This window comes from Cynara cardunculus, assembly GCF_001531365.2.
Source record: "Cynara cardunculus var. scolymus isolate 2C chromosome LG 15, CcrdV1, whole genome shotgun sequence".
In the NCBI taxonomy this organism is placed as follows: Eukaryota; Viridiplantae; Streptophyta; class Magnoliopsida; order Asterales; family Asteraceae; genus Cynara; species Cynara cardunculus.
This window is the reverse complement of record NC_037542.1, coordinates 2742477-2761477: the sequence shown is the minus strand read 5'-3', so window position 1 is coordinate 2761477 and position 19001 is coordinate 2742477. Positions and strand designations below refer to the sequence as shown.

The 19001-nt window shown below is 37.3% G+C and overlaps 1 protein-coding gene across 1 annotated transcript; it reads left to right on the top strand.

Annotated features, from left to right (window-relative positions):
* The first annotated feature begins 212 nt into the window (after window positions 1-212).
* Window positions 213-16854, top strand: LOC112527306 (galactokinase-like). Its single transcript, XM_025137863.1, has 13 exons — window positions 213-445; window positions 2310-2494; window positions 10582-10628; window positions 11685-11779; window positions 11911-11993; window positions 12843-12911; window positions 13169-13354; window positions 13877-14011; window positions 14312-14446; window positions 15198-15268; window positions 15555-15632; window positions 16337-16478; window positions 16547-16854. The coding sequence occupies exons 1-13, from the start codon at window positions 283-285 to the stop codon at window positions 16655-16657; spliced, it is 1500 nt and encodes a 499-aa protein (XP_024993631.1). The 5' UTR covers window positions 213-282; the 3' UTR covers window positions 16658-16854.
* The last annotated feature ends 2147 nt before the right edge of the window (window positions 16855-19001 follow it).

Below are 19001 nucleotides of genomic sequence, written 5' to 3'. Positions count from 1 at the left end.
CGGCCGTTTGGTTTAGGGTCTAAATTCAAAACAAAATACAAACCACAAGGTCTATTTTATTAATAAAATAAAGTATTAGGGATCAAAACCGTGAATTTAAGCATACCAGAGGGACTAAAACTATAATTTCGCTAAAATTGTTTGCCGATAGATTCAATTCCTTGCCGGTAAACATTACTGTTTTGGAAGCTAATTCATATCCATTTATATATTCACGAATCTTCAGTGATCTTTTTGTCCACTTCTTATACTCAAACCAGAGAGAGGAAGGAGAATCAATCAATGGCCAAACACGAAGATCTACCAGTTCCAATCTTCTCCAAACTTGATGCGGTTTATGGTGATGGATCACAGCTCGAGGAAGCTGAACTTCGTTTCTCTCTTCTCAACTCTAAATTCAAACAAATCTTCGGTCATCTTCCTGATATCTATGCTCGCGCTCCAGGTGATTTCTATTCTCGTCAACTCCTTTTTGTTTTCCTTGTGTGCGATTGGAAAATTGGAGTGTTTGTATGATTGCTTATGATTGGATTTTTTTATGATACGAATAATGTGTTGTGGGATGATAATTGGAAGCACATTGACTAATAATCACTATTAATCAGTTTTTTAAGTAAGTAAAGATTAGGAAAAATAATTTGATTTTTGTGATCGAAGTGATCGCTTTTTAGAGTAAGGTTTTGATATGAGTTTACTTAATTTTAGTGGAAAGGGCATAGTTTGCTTGTTCCAATTAATATAAATTCCTTCATGTAAAGATTGATGGCTACATTGAACTTTGTTGCAACTACTAAACTACTAAAAGTTGAGAATCTGACTTTGAATTTCAGAAGTGGATTTGAGTTTGACCCAAAAAGTTGATGGATCTCTTTTGGTGAAAAGGAGGAAGGAAGAATCAGATCTCAAACAAGCTTAGAATAAGAATAAAATTATTCCTATGTTGATATGAATACCACATAATGTTTTTAGGAAAAATTTCCAAGCTGAAATGGCCTGATTACATATTGTCATAATTACAATTATAATTGCTCTCAGATTTGGTCCACCAGATCGCCTATTTTGTTGGGACCTAAGGCTATCTTTTTATTTTTGACAAAAAGGAGGATTAATTATAAACTTTAGCAATGTTTCAGGGTAACCCAAATGATGATGAAAAATCTAGAATCAAATGGGTGTTTCCAATTGAGAGATCTGAGTGAAACGAAGATAAAAAGAAAGCCATTGAAGAAAAAAAAATTGAGTCCGAGTTAGGAGGACCAAAGTCTATTAGGGTGCATTAGGCGTCGAGATAGGACATGACAGGATAGCTGTTCAGCATTTGATAAGACAGAACTGGACGGAACAAAACAAGTAAAATGACCAATTTACCCCTAATGAGTTGTTTATATATTTTGATTAATTTATTAATTTATTAAATTATAATAACATAATTACTCTTTATAACAAAATATATGATTAGAAAGTTTTCGTCAAAACAATTAAAATGATACCAAATTAAAAAGCTTACTTAGTTTCCAATTTTTATATTGTCCCTGATCTACATTTTTTTTATTAATATATAATAAATTACATAAATTAATAAAATTATAGAAACCGTATAAAATAATATTTTGTATCAATAAAATGAAAGTTTGAAAAACATAAAATACATTAAATAAAATTTAAAGAATGAATAAAATGTAAAAATGACATCTATTTGATCTTTTAAAAAGAGAATTAAGTTTTATTTTGAGGTTATATTGGTAAAATATTAGTTTGTTCCACCTTATCCCATAGGGTAGGGGTGGAACAGGCCTGTTCCACTTTGTTCCATTATGTTTCTGTCTGTTCCACATAAAAATCTTGCCAAACATGGAACAGGGATCCCTATTCTGTTTTGTCCTGCCTTGTCCAGTGTACCAAACGCACCCTTATAGACATTTGATTTGAAGTAGTACCCTTTTACTAAACCATGTGTAGAGTCACAAATTGTAACTTTTATGGGACCTCTGATTACCAAGTTTGACTTTTATGATTAAAATGATTCAGCTCCAGAGTAACGTCTGTATGTTCTTGAGGAACCTGTCTTGAGTGTAGTTTGATTCATCGTTCTTTTTCTCTAACATTTCAGATAGACTTGTTAACATAAATTTAGTTGGTCCTACTGAGTTAGCATGACAGTGATGATGGCGAAGTTTTAATCTTTGCAACTGAGTTCAGTTCATATCAATTATTCAGTGCAGCCTGCAGGCGCATGTACATGTGTTTATGGTATTTTTATGTTCTTTTTAGTGACATTAAACTCATGCAATATTGTTTTTGGAATTAAGGAAGAGTAAATTTGATTGGGGAGCACATTGACTATGAGGGGTATTCGGTGTTGCCCATGGCGATTAGGCAAGACACGATAGTAGCCATTCGAAAACGAGATGCAGGGGAATCTGAAAAGCTTCTTAGGATTGCGAATGTTAGTGACAAGTATACAATGTGTACTTATCCTGTTGATCCCAACCAGGTAAATGGTTCTTTTATGTTGCAAAAGCAGAGATATTATTTGTAGCTTCCAGATCTGAGCAGGTAAAGTGCCTTGTGTTTTGTTTCGCCTCTTTTGTTTCATATTCAAGTCAACTAATTTAGGATATCTAAAGTCTATTCATGATCATGCATTAGTGCTGGCTTTACTTTTGCATGTAGACGAGCTACATTTGGAAGTATGACAATCTAGTACAGAATGTCCGACTCACTCTGTCAGTGGGTGCCAGCTGCATAACAGCAGCAATACATATACTCCGTAGTGTTTCAGACCTTTACGGCAAATTATTGTATCTTCTTTAACCTTTCTTTCCCTTTGGACCACCTGTAAAATGTATGGCATTCAATTAGCTTATAGGAGAGCTTGAGAAGCATCGATCTCTCCTAAGAGTTCCATATCGTGGATTGTTGCAATTTCTCTACTGACAGAGAAATTAGTTTTCAGATTTTTGGCTTTTGATTAGAAAATGCATAAACTGTCAACAGAATTATTCAAGCACTTAATCTTTAAAAATTCACACACAACAGACTCTTTTTGAGCTATCTTATAGTGGTACTGGCTGTGTTATGGGTGTCACTAAACAATCACAATAGAAGAAATCCAAACAAACATGCCCTTAGTTGACCCAACCATGATTGTCTGTTATATGAGAATCGGTTTTGAGAAGACTAAGAAAATCATCCATACACTTAGCATGCAATTTTAATGACACGGACAAAGTTATATGAAGGTCATTGTAGAGAATGGAAAGTATGTTCATCACATTTATTCCTTTTATTGATTAGCCATAGCCTGATACCCAAATTTGGGTGGCAGGAGGGTCTTTGGAAAGTAAAAAAGGCTGCAAATATAGTTCGGTAACAGAGTGAATATTGAGGAAGAAAAACTTCCGATTTTTCTATATTCTTCTCCACACAATTACACATTAATTTATACAGGGAATTGGTAACAAACTATCCTATCTTGGGCCTTAATTCACGGCCCCAATAATATCTATACTATAATTACCTCAAATCTTATCTATCTTTAGAAGTTGCTCTCGTTAACACTCCCCCTCAAGGTGGAGAATGTATATCCAACATTCCCAGCTTGTCAAGAGAGCACTCGAACACTCTCCCACACACTGCTTTCGTTAACATATCCGCCAGTTGATCTTCTGAGCTTACATGTGGTAATTCTATTGTTTTCCGCTCCAGGTGGTCCTTCAAGAAATGCCTGTCAATCTCAACATGCTTAGTCCTGTCATGTTGAACAGGATTATTTGCTATCTTCACAGCTGATTCGTTATCACAATAAAGTTTAATAGGGCTCGTTAGAGATACACCAATGTCTCGAAGAATTCGCTTTATCCATAGTAGTTCGCATACACCATTCACCATTCCTCTATACTCAGCTTCTGCACTTGATCTTGAGACCACCTTTTGTTTCTTACTTCTCCAAGTAACCAAATTTCCCCCAACAAAAGTGAAATACCCTGAAGTAGATTTACCGTCTGTTCGGTCACCTGCCCAGTCTGCATCAGTGTATCCCTTCAAACTACGGTCTTGATTCTTCCCAAAAAACAGCCCTTTCCCAGGCGTAGCTTTAAGATATCTAAGAATGCGATATACTGCCTTCATATGTTCTTCACTAGGAGCATGCAYGAATCTGCTGACAACACTCACAGCATATGCAATGTCGGGCCTCGTATGCGACAAATAAATAAGTTTTCCAACAAGCTTCTGGTATCTCTCTTTATTAGTTGGAACTTGATCAGGTAATATAGCCAGACGATGATTTGTTTCAATCGGAGTGTCGATAGGCTTACAATCAAGCATCCCAGTTTCTGCTAACAGGTCTAGTATATATTTCCGCTGGCACATATTGATTCCAGTTTTTGATCTTGATACTTCAATACCCAAGAAATACTTAAGCTCACCCAAGTCCTTTAACTCRAATTCAGTAGCAAGTTTTGCTTGAAGTTTAGCTATTTCTTCATTATCATTACCTGTTACCACCATATCATCTACGTATACTACAAGAGCTGTAATTTTYTTGYTTTTATTTTTAACAAACAAGGTGTGGTCTGCATCACTTTGTTTGTATCCAATCTTCTTCATAAACGMCGAGAACCTACCAAACCAAGCTCGAGGTGATTGCTTCAGCCCATACAATGCCTTTTTTAGCTTACAAACTTTCCCATTAAAATTCATACCTGGTGGAGCCTCCATGTAGACTTCTTCTTCTAGATTCCCRTTTAGAAACGCGTTTTTTACATCAAATTGTCTTAAGGGCCAGTTTTCGTTAGCCGCTATGGAAAATAGCACTCTTATTGTATTCATCTTTGCCACCGGGGCAAAGGTGTCCCCGTAATCAATCCCGTATTTCTGTGTRTATCCTTTAGCYACGAGTCTTGCCTTGAACCGGTCGATATTTCCACTTGAGTCTAACTTCACAGTGAATATCCATCTGCACCCTACTACTTTCTTTCCATAAGGCAGCGTTACAAGTTCCCATGTATGATTTTTWCTTAGGGCGTCTATCTCTTCCATGATTGCCTTCTTCCACCTTTCATCTTTYATAGCTTCATACACATCTCGTGGTATCAAAACTGTGGACAATTCGTTAATTATCGCCATGTGGGAGCTAGCTAAGCGATGTTGCGAGACATAATTACCAATAGGATACTTAGCTTTTGCCTTCAAGTYAGCTTGGTATTGCGTCTTTGGAATTCCTCGAGTACTTCTTACTGGAAAACGTGGTTCAGAGTTACCGCCAGCGTGTACCTGGTCTTGGGCTGCATGTTCTTGGGCTTGTGGTTCGTTTYCCWGCACAACATCAGACATAACACCTTCATTATTAGTTAGATTGTTAGTTCGATCCAGCCCATGAATGGTATTATCATCATCAGATTCCGTTTCAGGTTCTTCTTCGGGATCCGATTCATCTTGATAATCCGTATTCTGATGATCCGGTTCGACTTGATGATCGGTATTTTGATCACAAGTTTGAATTTCGAACACTTCAGYGTCAAGAGTGTTCACTTCTTCGTTTCTCTCCCCCTGAAGTGAACTCTCATCTTTAAAGAATGGAGTGRTTTCATGAAACGACACATCTCGGGATACATATATCTTTTGTTCGATTGGATTGTAGCRCCGATAACCCTTTTTATGAGTAGCATATCCTATGAACACACATCGAACAGCCCTTGGTTYAAGTTTTCCTATATTTTGATGCACATATGCCGTACATCCAAATATTCGTGGCTCAAGTCCAAGGTTAATAGGTTGTTGCACAAGCTCTTGAAGTTTTTKCAAAGGCGTGGAAAAACCAATAACACGAGAAGGCATTCTATTCATGAGGTATGCCGCGGATCGAACTGCCTCACCCCATAGATTTCRTGGTACGTTCATGTCGAACAAGGAGGCACGTACGATTTCAAGGATTTGTCTATTTCTACGTTCAGCCAGTCCATTCTGCTGGGGGGTTCGGGCACARGAGGTTTGATGTCGGATAGAGTTTTCTTGGCAAAAAACCATCATGGCATGATTTATGTACTCACCTCCGTTATCGGACTGTAATATTTGGATCTCTCCTATATTCAGTCTTGATCAGGTTGTACAGTTCTTTAAATGCAAACGATACATCCCCTTTATTTTTCAGCAAAGAAATCCAGATCATCCTAGTACACTCATCCACAAAAGTCACAAAATAACGAGCTCCACTGGGGGTGGAGATTGGGGCAGGCCCCCATACATCTGAATGTATTTTTAAAAAAGGAACAGAGACTTTATTMTCACTAGGAGTATACGAAATTCTTGTGTTCTTTGCCAATTCACAAATACCACATCTAAAATCACGTTCATGAAAGCTCAAAAACAAATTCGGTTTCAACYTTTTCAAATAACTAAAAGATAAATGTCCTAAACGACGGTGCCATAACATTGCCATAGACTTATTYGCCTCCTTTATTCCGGTATGAAATGCTTGACTCTTAATATTCTCTTCGAGATAATACAACCGCCCCCTTCTAGTACCATAGCCAAGAATCTTGTGTGTCTCTATGTCCTGAAACACACAGTTATTTGGCCAGAAAATGACATAACAATTCAATGCTTCTGTGATTTGACTGACTGAGAGTAGGTTAGAAGACAAAGATGGAACAACAAGAACCGAGTCCAGATTCATAGAACTTGACACCTGTACAGCCCCTTCACATGTCACTTTTTCAAGTTYCCCACTCGCAGTTTGTATTATACTTTGTTTAGGTGCATGTAAAGTTGTCAAAAGGTTTTTATCATTGACCATGTGGTCTGTAGCACCTGTGTCAATTATCCAATTACTAATTTGTTTTTGGTTTTGATGAGACATACCAGAATCAGTCGTACTGGTGTGTGCAGCCATCGGAGTTTCTTGAGCCGAGGTTSCAACAGTGGCTTGACTGAGCTTCTTTCTAGGYTTTTTCGTGAAGTCCCACCACTCTGGATAGCCTATAATCTCGTAACATCTTTGCTTTGAGTGGCCTTCTTCGCCGCAGTGGGTACACGTAAACGAGTTCTTCTTCCCATTAGAGTTCTTTCCCTTTGGAGGSCCGTTGCGTGAGACCATATGTACCATGCTATCGGGTTCAACCTTTGGTTCCTCCATTGTCTGTCTTTGGCTGGAGTCTCTTCGAATGTATGCATAGCTAGACTCCAAACTCATGGGTGGGTCCTTCCTTAGGATTTCACTTCTGGCTAGGTTAAACTCGGAGTCCAACCCAGCCAATAATATGTGTACACGGAGACGAGTCATTGTTTTATTCCCGGACACAGTGCCATCGACAGTCTCCTCTTGCGTGGTAATTCGAGTATCAATTTCTTGGAAGATGCTTACCAATTCGTTGTAGTATGTCGGTAGAGGACGCCCATTCTGCCGGGTGTTGAAAGACCGGCGGTTCAATTCGAATAGYTGAGTTTCATCACTTCCGTCGTAGAATGTTTTTCCGACTGCCTCCCAGATTTCAGCCGCCGTTTGAAGCCGGATAAAGCGGCGGATCAGGGACGGGTTCATGGAATCAATTAGCCAGCTCTTGACACGATTATTGTCAATCAACCAAGATTCGAGTTGTTTCGCATCGCCGTCGGTGGGCTTCGGGGTTTTTCCGGTGATAAAGCCGGATTTGTTACGTGCCCCGATGCGCATCTCCATTAGTTGAGACCACAACGGGTAGTTCGTATCGTCGAGGGTAATGCCGGTGGGGAATGGTGCGTCTTGGACATTCTGGACGATCACCGGGTTTGAGGTTCTTTCTTTATCGGACGCCATTCGTAGATTGCAGATTCGAGGGATTCAGATCAAGTTCAGCGATCTTTGGGAGGCTCTGATACCATATAGTTCGGTAACAGAGTGAATATTGAGGAAGAAAAACTTCCGATTTTTCTATATTCTTCTCCACACAATTACAGATTAATTTATACAGGGAATTGGTAACAAACTATCCTATCTTGGGCCTTAATTCACGGCCCCAATAATATCTATACTATAATTACCTCAAATCTTTTCTATCTTTAGAAATTGCTCTCGTTAACAGCAAATATGTTTGACATAAGCATCTCACTTTTGATATGGTTAGTTATCCATGAAGATGTTGCAACTGAAATACATCTTGCTTGCTAGCCAATGGTTGTGGCAAATTGATTTCTCTTGGAGTTTTTTTCATTGGCTGTCATTCCTACCATACCAACACATTATCCATGGCCCAACTGCAAAATTGATGTCATGTAGCTGCAATGCATCAGAAAAAGAGGATTAAAACAGCCAATATCTGCTTCTACCTAGATTGTAGTTTGTCTATGATTTTTAATGTATTTCTTCACTACATAAACAAGTGATATAGTTTCCTATAAAAATGAGAAGCTCAATTCAGGAAAACAATAGTAAAGAGGAGACAGTGTGCCACTCTATAAGAAAAAGGTGATGTATAGTAGTGTGGCAACTATCAGGGTATAAAGTTACTTAGCCACACCATGAAATTATGGGGAGCATATGATTGAAGCTAGGATGCGGTGTGAGACGAAGGTCATGGAGAAGCAATTTGGCTTCATGCCACGACGGTCGACGACGGAGACAATCCACCTGCCTAGAGGCCTCATTGAGAAGTATAGAGGATGTAATAAGGATTTACACATGGTGTTCATTAATCTAGAGAAGGCCTATGATAGCATGCCACGATACATGATTTGGAACAACTTCGGAAAAAGGGGGTACCATGGAGATAAGTTAAGACGATTCAGGATATAGACAGTCGGACTAGGACTTGTCTTAGGACCCCCGCTGGGTGATAAGAAGGTTCACAGTGAATATAGGACTCCATCAAGGATAAGTACTAAGTTCATTCCTATTTGCTGTAATTTTTTATGGGATGTCCCCACAAGTCCAGGGTGTATCCCTTGGTGAATATTATATGCGGACGACATTGTATTGGTTGCGGAGTCAAAAGTGGAGGTGAACGAGAGGTTGGAGCGGTGGAGGGTGGCACTGGAAGCACATGGCCTGCACATTATGAATACAAAATATGTATGGGGCAATTCAGCAAGGAGTATATTGACGAGAGGTTGGAACTCAACATTGGGGGGCAAGGGTACCTCAAAAGGACAGTTTTAAGTATCTAGGCTCTATGATTCAAAAGGAGGGAGAGACCGAGGATGACATACCTCATTGGTGGCTAAAGTGGAGAGCTGTCACATGGGTGTTGTGTGACAAGAAGGTCGCGCTAAAACTCAAGGGAAAATTTTACAGGGTAGTCATCATACCAACTGTGTTATATGGTTCAGAGTGTTGGGCGATAAGGAAGGCCCACGAACGGAAGATGGGAGTTGCAGAAATAAGGATGTTTAGATGGACCTGTAGTAAAACCAGGTTTGAAAGGATATGCAACAGAGTTAGCCTATTATAGATAAGTTTAGGGAAGGAAGATTACAATGGTTTGATCACATTAGTAGGAGATAGATGGCGGCTCCAGTGAGGAAGATAGAAAGGGGACGGTTGAGGGGCAAGGAGGAGGGCCAGGCAAAGGACATGGGAAGAGCAACTTAGGTTGGACATGGCCGCTTTAGGTATTTTCATGGACATGGGCTCATATTGGAGCTCTCGGAGGCTCAAGATTAGGGTAGTGGGCTAGGGATGGGGAGCTTTAGCTAGCATAGTCGAGTGAAAGGAGCTTGAGAAGTAGTGGGTTAGAGATAGGGCTAGTGAGTTGGACTGGGGGTGCCAGGTGTTTATTTTTCTTGCTTATGTTTCTCGTGTACTTGCTTCTATATGTTAATATTTTTGCGTATCTATGTTTCTTGCTTTCACTTATTTTTCACAAACTGGGGTCTTCATGGAAACAACCGCTCTACTCTTTTGAGTAATTTGCGTACATCTTAGCCATCCCATATCCTACCTGTGGGTGGGACATACTGGTTTCATTTTGCTTGGTTTTAACGGTAAAGAGGAGGGCCTCTGCTGCCTATTCTTCAGAGATGTGGTTGCTCCCTACTCATTGCTTAGTCTCCTGATGCACAATCAAGTTTGCAACCTAACATCACATTAACATGTGTGTCAATTACCTAATATCATATGAGTTCCACAAAGAATGTTGATTACATTCGGTTTTTGGGAAGAATGTAGCTGCTTAAGATGCAGCCAACTTAGCTGCATTTTCACTGAAACGCAAAGACTATTAACTTTGGTAGTCGTGTAAAAGTAGTTGAAGACTACCAACTGTGGTAAACTCTTTAGAAAAAGTTGAAGATAGCAATGGTGGTAATCTTTGTAAAAATGGTTGAAGTCTACCACCAACGTTGTTAGTGTTTGTAGTTAGTGAAATTGCAACCAAGTTCGCTGCATCTCAAATAACTATGTTTCCCCTTGGTTTGTTTGCATAATACAATTGTTGGTTAGTGCGTTGATTGGAACTAATATTGGAGTAAAGATCAGATTATCATGTATGCAATCAAAATTGCAGCAGCCTTTGGAATTTGTTTTTTTGCTTGTAAATCTCACTTTCAAATAGCAGTGTTGTATTTGTGAAGGAATTTTATATTTGCCAACCTCGTGTTATGCAGGAGATTGACCTGAAGAATCATCGATGGGGACATTATTTTATTTGTGGGTGAGAAATTATGAATTCTACAAAATCGTGCTACCTAGTCATGGTTGAACAATTGATATTTAACGATATTGTTGATATGCAAGCATTAGCATGCTTCTGATGTGAAGGCAAGGGTGGTTTTATTTTGAATGGTCTACAATACTTTGCACGGTGTTGAGTTTCACATGGATGATCAGGTCTCTGCCATTTGCGGTTGTATTCCATGAGCAATTTTCCCAAGTCTTCTACAACAGTGAACAATATGGACTCGTTATATTTTGATCCTTTAAAAAAAAAAAGTTGCTCCTTGACCATCATTTCTGTTTCTGTTCTGATGGTCATATGCATAGACTTGTTCAGATTGAACCATTGTATCATTTGTGACTTAGGGGCCGTTTACCAAACACTTACCCGGTAAGCGCTTACTAGTAAATTTAACACTATCATTTACTTACCGGATAAGATTTTAGTCCACCAAAACAGTATCGTATGCAACAATTTATCCGGTAAGCGCTTACCATGGTAAGAGTCGTCGCCTTCACTTACCGGGTAAGACTCATGGTCCTTGTCTCGCTCTTACCGGGTAAGATTCTTGATCCTTACCATATTCATCCGGTAAGATAAAATGACTTGATGTTCACTTACCCGAGTAAGCGTTTGGTAAACGGCAGTGTCCTTGTTAAAGGATCATTCATATGACTTGCTGTTATTATGGGTGTGTGATAAATCAGGGTTAACCCTACGAAACTTGAACTGGGACCTGAAGTTTAAAAGAAGCAGCTAGTCTTCTAACTTTTTATGATTCATAGTCCGTATGTAGTTTCAGTAGTGGATGGCTACCAGTTTCTTCATTTATGTGATCCTTCACATGTGAACTTGGCTCTTTGTTCCATGTTCTAAATGGTTGTGGGAATCTAAAGTTCCCAGATGGATCTGTACCTTTTCTGTAGTTAACATTACATAAGGGATTTGTACAGGAGTACGCAATGATATTTGATGAGTATTTAAATGATGGTTACTCTTGTCAGAACCGATTCACAACTACTTTTGCAGAAACTTATGGTCTATATTCTGCAGATACAAGGGTTTCTATGAATATGCTAGATCAAGAGGGCTGGATGTGGGTTCACCAGTTGGACTTGATGTTATCATTGAGGGAACAGTTCCTACAGGTAACAATTCTGTTCAGTTGCATTCGGAATCACATTGTAAATATTTTTCATGTAAAGTTTAATGGTTCCACTTTTAGTACTGAAAAGAATTCCATTATTGTCTTGGCTTGATCTCTTTCTTGCCTATGCAGGGTCTGGGCTGTCAAGCTCCGCAGCTTTGGTGTGCTCTTCTACAATTGCCATAATGGCTGCCCTTAATGTCAATCTCACCAAGGTATTCTGAGCATCTCTTAATACTTGTACATATTGCTTATTTGAACCAGCAAAATTTGTATGTTTTCTGTTGCCACAAGTGAGACTAGAACTTTGCTTTCTTGGGTCACTTCAGTTTCTTTCTTTAAGTTGTGCTGATGCCAAAAGCTAGGCGACAAATATGCAATAAGATGTAGAGTTTTGTCCTTCTGACCAGTTAGCTCCTTCGATACAAGAAACTGCTTAGATAAGAGGTATGATCATCTAAGCATGACTATACTAAATTAAGATGATCTGGATGATATTCTCTCATAACATGGGCTATGATGCAAATTGAATGCTTCAGTGAGTACATTAGTGCTAAAATGATGATCGAATAACTGGATTTATTGAAAGCCAGCTTTTGAGATGCTGGAACTCTTCCAAGGATTTCCCCTATACAATGAATTATAAAAATGCCCTAACTCTGCGGCCCTCTCTCTTAATGATCACTGGCCCACCTGCTAAATGACTTCCCACCTAGCCGACTTTGCTAACTCTTGGATATTACAAAATTGCCCCAGCTTGTTGTTAATAAAATGCCTCTGTTCTAATTCTTCTTCTTCAGCGCGCAAGTCCATTTAATTTGCAGTCTAAAAGGCCACTTGAAGGTGTGACCTAATTTGAATTGATGGATTATTAAAAATATCGTGGCTCCATATTTTCTGTTTAAAAATGATTTGTCTGCAACTCAATCAGTTTTATATTTGTTGCTCGTCAAGTAGGTTCTTTTGATACTATTTATCTATTATCTAATTTGTCAGTAATATGAGACCTTTTCAAGTGTCTGCAAAATGTTGTCTTATAACAATTTTCTTTTTCTCGATCACAGAAAGAACTTGCTCAACTTACATGTGAATGTGAAAGACACATTGGGACACAGTCTGGTGGAATGGACCAGGTACGTACGTATCCATAGCTTATCCTTGAAGATAATTAATTCTGGGGTAAATCCCAGAAATGTGTATCATGCTGGTAAAACACATCTGAAAGTTGTCAATGGGTTAATTTTAGCATATCACAATCAGTCCAGGGTAAACTGATTGTAGCAAATGCACTTAATTAGTTGTTTGGATATTCTGATTTAGGAAGCAATTTGCAAATCAATCTATGAATCTATGTCTCTATGGTCATAACCTTTTGTCGTTACTGAATTAGGCAATATCCATCATGGCAAAAACTGGGTTTGCTGAGCTGATAGATTTTAACCCAATTCGTGCAACCGATGTGCAACTTCCTGCTGGCGGGTCTTTTGTGATAGCCCATTCATTGGCTGAATCACAGAAAGCAGTAACTGCTGCAACAAACTACAATAATAGAGTTGTTGAGTGTCGTTTAGCTTCAGTAAGAATCAAAACACTTGTTTTATGTTGTCTCTCTTCATTCATTTTGCTTCCGTAGAACAAGATTCTTTATGTGCCTAGTGGTATGATTATTGCATGGAATACAAATGATTTACACATGTTTCATGACTTTTGCTATTGGTAGCTTCTATTCATTTATTATTATCGTCATCTCTTAGGTACAACAAAGTCATGATGACATGCTTATCAAAAGCCCAAAGAGCAACAACCATGAAGCATTCCCCGGCCACAACTAATTAGATATACAGACTAAAACAACTCCAATTCACACAAAAACTACTTGTACATTGTGGCCATTACAGATCTGATAAGTTTATAATTTACTCCTAATCACACCACATGATTTTAAATAGAACCCCACATGCCATTTGTCAGTTATTATTTATTTGTGAAGACTTGAATATTGAAAATCCATATTTAGCTCGTTTAAGCCCACTATTTGCTATTTTTTTCTGCCTATTTTCCATTTTTCCTAATCATCATTGTATTTTGGAAACTTCAGGTTGTACTTGGCATAAAACTCGGAATGGAGCCTCAAGAGGCAATATCAAAAGTGAAAACCCTTTCTGACGTAGAAGGTTTATGTGTATGCTTTGCTGGCACTCGTGGTTCTTCTGACCCCATCCTTGCTGTTAAGGTATTGGACTACCTATTTATGCTTCCTTTTAATGGAAAACTTGGTTTGTTTTTAGATTCAAGGCAAATTGCACCAAAACGGGACCTAACTCTGTTTTTAATTCCTATGTTGGGAACCAACTTTCAAAACCTTCGTTTTCAGAACTTCTTGTTTAAGGTTTGGGGATATATCCATTTGGTGCATTTATCCTTTTAATTACTGCAGATGTGATTATTTCGTCATACTCCTTGAACAGTGATTGATGCCAGGTGCCTGGATTTTTCTAATCTTTATATTCGTATATAACTATTTCTGTTGCAGGAATATCTGAAAGAAGAGCCATATACGGTCGAAGAAATTGAGAAAATAACTGCTAAAACCTTGGATGCGATATTCGCTGACTCAGCTTCTTCACTAGATGTGCTAAAAGCTGCCAAGCATTACAAGTTATTCCAGGTAATTATTTATCTAATCCTAAGCATTTTGTCTCAAATATCATCTGCAATTATTCTTGAACTTCACATATTTGTTTTCCCGGTCTATTTACTTTGTAATTTATACTTCTTTTTTGACTGAATGCTTGTTAATTAGTTACATTGAATTGAAGTTGTGGTAATTTTTGGGCTTGGAAGTTTGATCCACGTTGTTTTTCATTACGATACATTTCTACCAAAACCAAAACCACCACCTCCAACTTTCCTATTTTAAATTTGTTATAGTTTACTTGCGTTCATGATACTTTAACGTCTTGTTATGTATCTGGTTTCCGGAACTTTGCATTCAATTTAGAGATTGCATTTGGCAAGCATTCAGACCCTTATGAGAGTGTCTGGCTAAGGGGCCGTTTACCTAAACACTTACCCGGTAAGCGTTTAACGGTAAAATTCAACTATATCGCTTACTTACCAGGTAAGATTTTAGTCTAGCAAAACAACAACATATGTAACAATTTACCCGGTAAGCGTTAACCGTGGTAAGAGTCGTAGCCATCATTTACCGGGTAAGACTCTCGGTCCTTGCCTTATCTCTTACCAGGTAAGATTATGGGTCCTTGTCATACTCATCCGGTAAGGAATGTGACTTGGTAAAGGCTTACCCGCATAAGAATAATGTAAACGGCCTCTAACTCTACTATATTAGTCATTCATCTGTGAAGTTTGATGATCCATGGGCTTTTGGCTAAACTTTTCCACATTCGTCTTGTTAGAGAGCCTCTCATGTGTACTCTGAAGCAAAGCGTGTATATGCTTTCAAGGACGCGGTATCATCAAATTCTGAGTGAGTCTGTTCATTATCCATAGCCTATTTTCATGTGATGTTTCATATATGAAACAACACGTGTGAAAATGCAGTGTTGGTTCATGACTGTTTTCTTCCACACCCAAAAGTCTTGAATGTTTCACTTATGAAACAACATTATATTTTCACTTGTTGTTTCATATGTGAATCAAGTGAAAATTGGTTTGTAAATTTGTACAATTTATTAGGTTTGTGAATGGTTATGCATATGTATACATATAAAACACGTTTATATCTGTTTAAATATAGAAAGATGTTTTTGCAGCGAGGAGGAGATGTTGAAGAAGCTTGGGGACCTTATGGATGATAGCCACTATAGCTGCAGCGTTCTATTCGAGTGCAGGTATATATATATATATATCTATATGTATGTATGTATGTATGTATGTATGTATATGTATGAATATATATATATATATATATATGTATGTATGTATGTATGTATGTATGAATTTATCCCCTGGGTTGGATTTGGTGACAAGGAGAGTTAAGGTGACAAGCATAAGAAGAGACCTCCACCCTTGGGGATGAGATGCACCAAGATGTACCGGATTAATCCCCATATCAAGCAGGATTCATGAGTGGGTTTGCGATTAAAGAGGATTAAGAGTCCAGATCTCTTCGTACGCTTCTTAACTTAACTTTCCTTCTCACAGGGTGCTTTGCCTCTAGCCCTTACCCTTTATATGTATATATATATATATATATATATAGAGAGAGAGAGAGAGAGAGAGAGAGAGAGAGGTGAAGGATCCCCTATGAGAAAGGAAGTTATGATGGGAAGTGTAAGAAAAGATCTGAACCCTTGATCTCTTTTAATCTCATGTCCATCCATGAATCGCATTTTAGAAGAGAATTGATCATGTGCATCTCGGTGTACCTTATTAGTGTTCACATTCAATTAGGATTGATTCAAGGGTGGAGATATCTTCTTAGGTTTCTCACCATAATTTCGTTTATCACTAGAACTCTCTCTCTCTCTCTATATATATATGTTTTGAGAAGAAAAATGCAAAAGGTATTGAATATAGTTAATAACGGAAACAGTTGTGGGGAGCTTGAAGAATTGGTTAAGGTTTGTAAAGCCAATGGAGCGGTAGGAGCGAGGCTTACCGGTGCAGGATGGGGTGGATGTGCAGTTGCTCTGGTCAAAGAAACCATCGTCCCCCAATTCATTCTGAATCTAAAGGTCATTTTCCTTTCCTTCTTTATTCACTTATGAATATTCACTAATTAATATTTTTATATAAATTTCAGGAGCAATTCTATCAATCCAGGATTGACAATGGGACTATCAACAAGGCTGATCTTGGTCTCTATGTATTTGCATCAAAGCCTTCCAGTGGAGCTGCCATTTTCAAATTTTGATTTCCCTTTTCACTCTACACATAATTATCAATCATCACCTTTTTATGTTACAAACTTATCATTTACCCGATGACGTCTGTCCCACCATTCAGATTATACAAGGATCGGTTCTGATACCATCCAAAACCTACAACAACATGCTGACCCAATAACTTTGAATTCAACTTAAAACCATGGTGAAAGTTGTTGGTAGTCCACAACTTGAGACTTTCAAATCCCATTTCCTATCCACATGGGACGAGTTGTTATAAAGATGGGTGGACATTCCCCAATGAATGAATGTCAAGAAGTTGATGGCTAGACTAACTCCATAGCTGGCTGGTAAAGATTCGCATATGGTTATGGATTGCTGTAGACATAGGGGACTCTTGATTCCTCTACTTCTCGTCACCCGTCTAACAAAGAAATCTAGTAGATCTCGAGAAACATTTCGATTAGTTTGATAAATACAACACTATTTACCCTTAGACAAGAAATGTCTACCTCTTATTTTGATACAAATCATTCTTTTCTAAGCTAGATTCAACAAGTTCCCCATTTAGGCTTTATTTAAATCTGTCAAGCCATTTTAGACCAAAAAACAATCGCCACCAAGACATAATTTAGACATAATAGAAAGAGAAAAGATGACGATGCCTGCAATCATGCAAGATTCGTCATACGCAAGTAGAAGATGACGAGAAGACATTTGAAGGAGAATCAGTATTCAGATTCAACATTTAACACGTAGCAGATTGTTCTGTTGATGCAAGTGTGCGAAAATCAATTTTTATTGTTTTATAAACACTTAATATTCCCGTTGTTTTGATGATTGACAAATACAAATTAAAAACCCGATTTCTTTCTGTTCTAACAATTTAATTTGTCTTGTGAAAGAATCAGTCATTATCTTTTCTGTAATCATTGAAATGGGTGTGTAAGCATCAAATTCTGCTAATAGAACTGGAGTTGGAAAGCGTGCCTTCTTACGAGTTTCATCAAATTACATTTCAAGAAAAAAAAAAAGCAGCCAAAATCCTAATAAAACTTAAATCCAAGCAAGATCCGAGTTGTGTATTGTCTTCAGTTTCTTTAATTAGTAAACACTTTTGAAATATCGCTGAAAATTCTTGGATAAATTTTTATAAAATAATTCAAAGCCCTTTTTAATATAAAATCTTGAAATCTAAAAAGTAATCTTTTCTTTATCATGATCATGTTGGTTTTTTTTTTCAAAGAATGTGACATTTTGCTTTTTAAAGAAAAGTTGCATTAAATAGAAAGATGACTCATTAAATGGTGATAGCTGGAAAGCACAAGGCCCACATCTGCTTGAACCATCTGAACGTCCACATTGAAATCTGATCTGACATGACAGTACTTTTCAAACGATCATTTTCTAGAATCCTTATTGCAGACGTCGGCTTAAATGATTAAGACATAGGTGACAATCTAAGACACCTCATTAGTTTTGAAATTCCATCAAGCATCTTTCAATCATCTTCTATCATCTACTACCATTTCATCATCAATTTATCCCTAATGAGTTGTTTATATGTTTTGAATAATTATGTAATTTATTAAATTATAATAAAATAAATATTTTTTATAACATAATACATCATTAAAAAGTTTTCGTCAATATGATATCAAAATAAAAAAAATCATGTAGTTTCTAATTTTTATTTTATACCTTTTCTATATTATTTTTTTTACTATTAATATTTAAATAATTACATAAATTAATGAAAATACAAAACTGGAAATAATATTTTGAGGACGGTAAAGTGAAAGTTTTAAGAGCATAAAATACAAGAATAAAATTTAAAGAATGAATAAAATATAAAGAGTAAGGTGTGTTTGATATTTTATAAGTTTTATTCTAAAGTTATATTGCTAAAACATAAGTCTCTTTCACCTTGTTCCAGCTTATTCCATGGGGTGAGGGTAGAACATTCGCTTCCACTTTGTTTCACTCTCTTTATATCTGTTCCACATAAAAATCAGAATCAGCCTGTTTTTTTTCATCCTTAAAGTTGTCGGAGAAAAAGATTATATTAGTACCAACATTGGTTAATGTTTTTAAAAGTTTGTGTTTAATGTTAAAAAATTCGATTTCTTAACGAAATAGTGAACTGAGTTTTTTTTTTTGAAGTATATAATATTTATATACGACAAATAAAACAAATAAACTCACACACTCTCCTTATTTTTGGTGAGGTTTGAACCCTTTCAACCATCAAATCAGTTCATAAGATTTTGTTATAGAATCTATATTATAAAACTTGTATTAAAAAAAACAAAAGAAATTGAAACATAAAACCAACCACAATTTGTAAGTATTTGAAAATTTTGGGTGGATCAC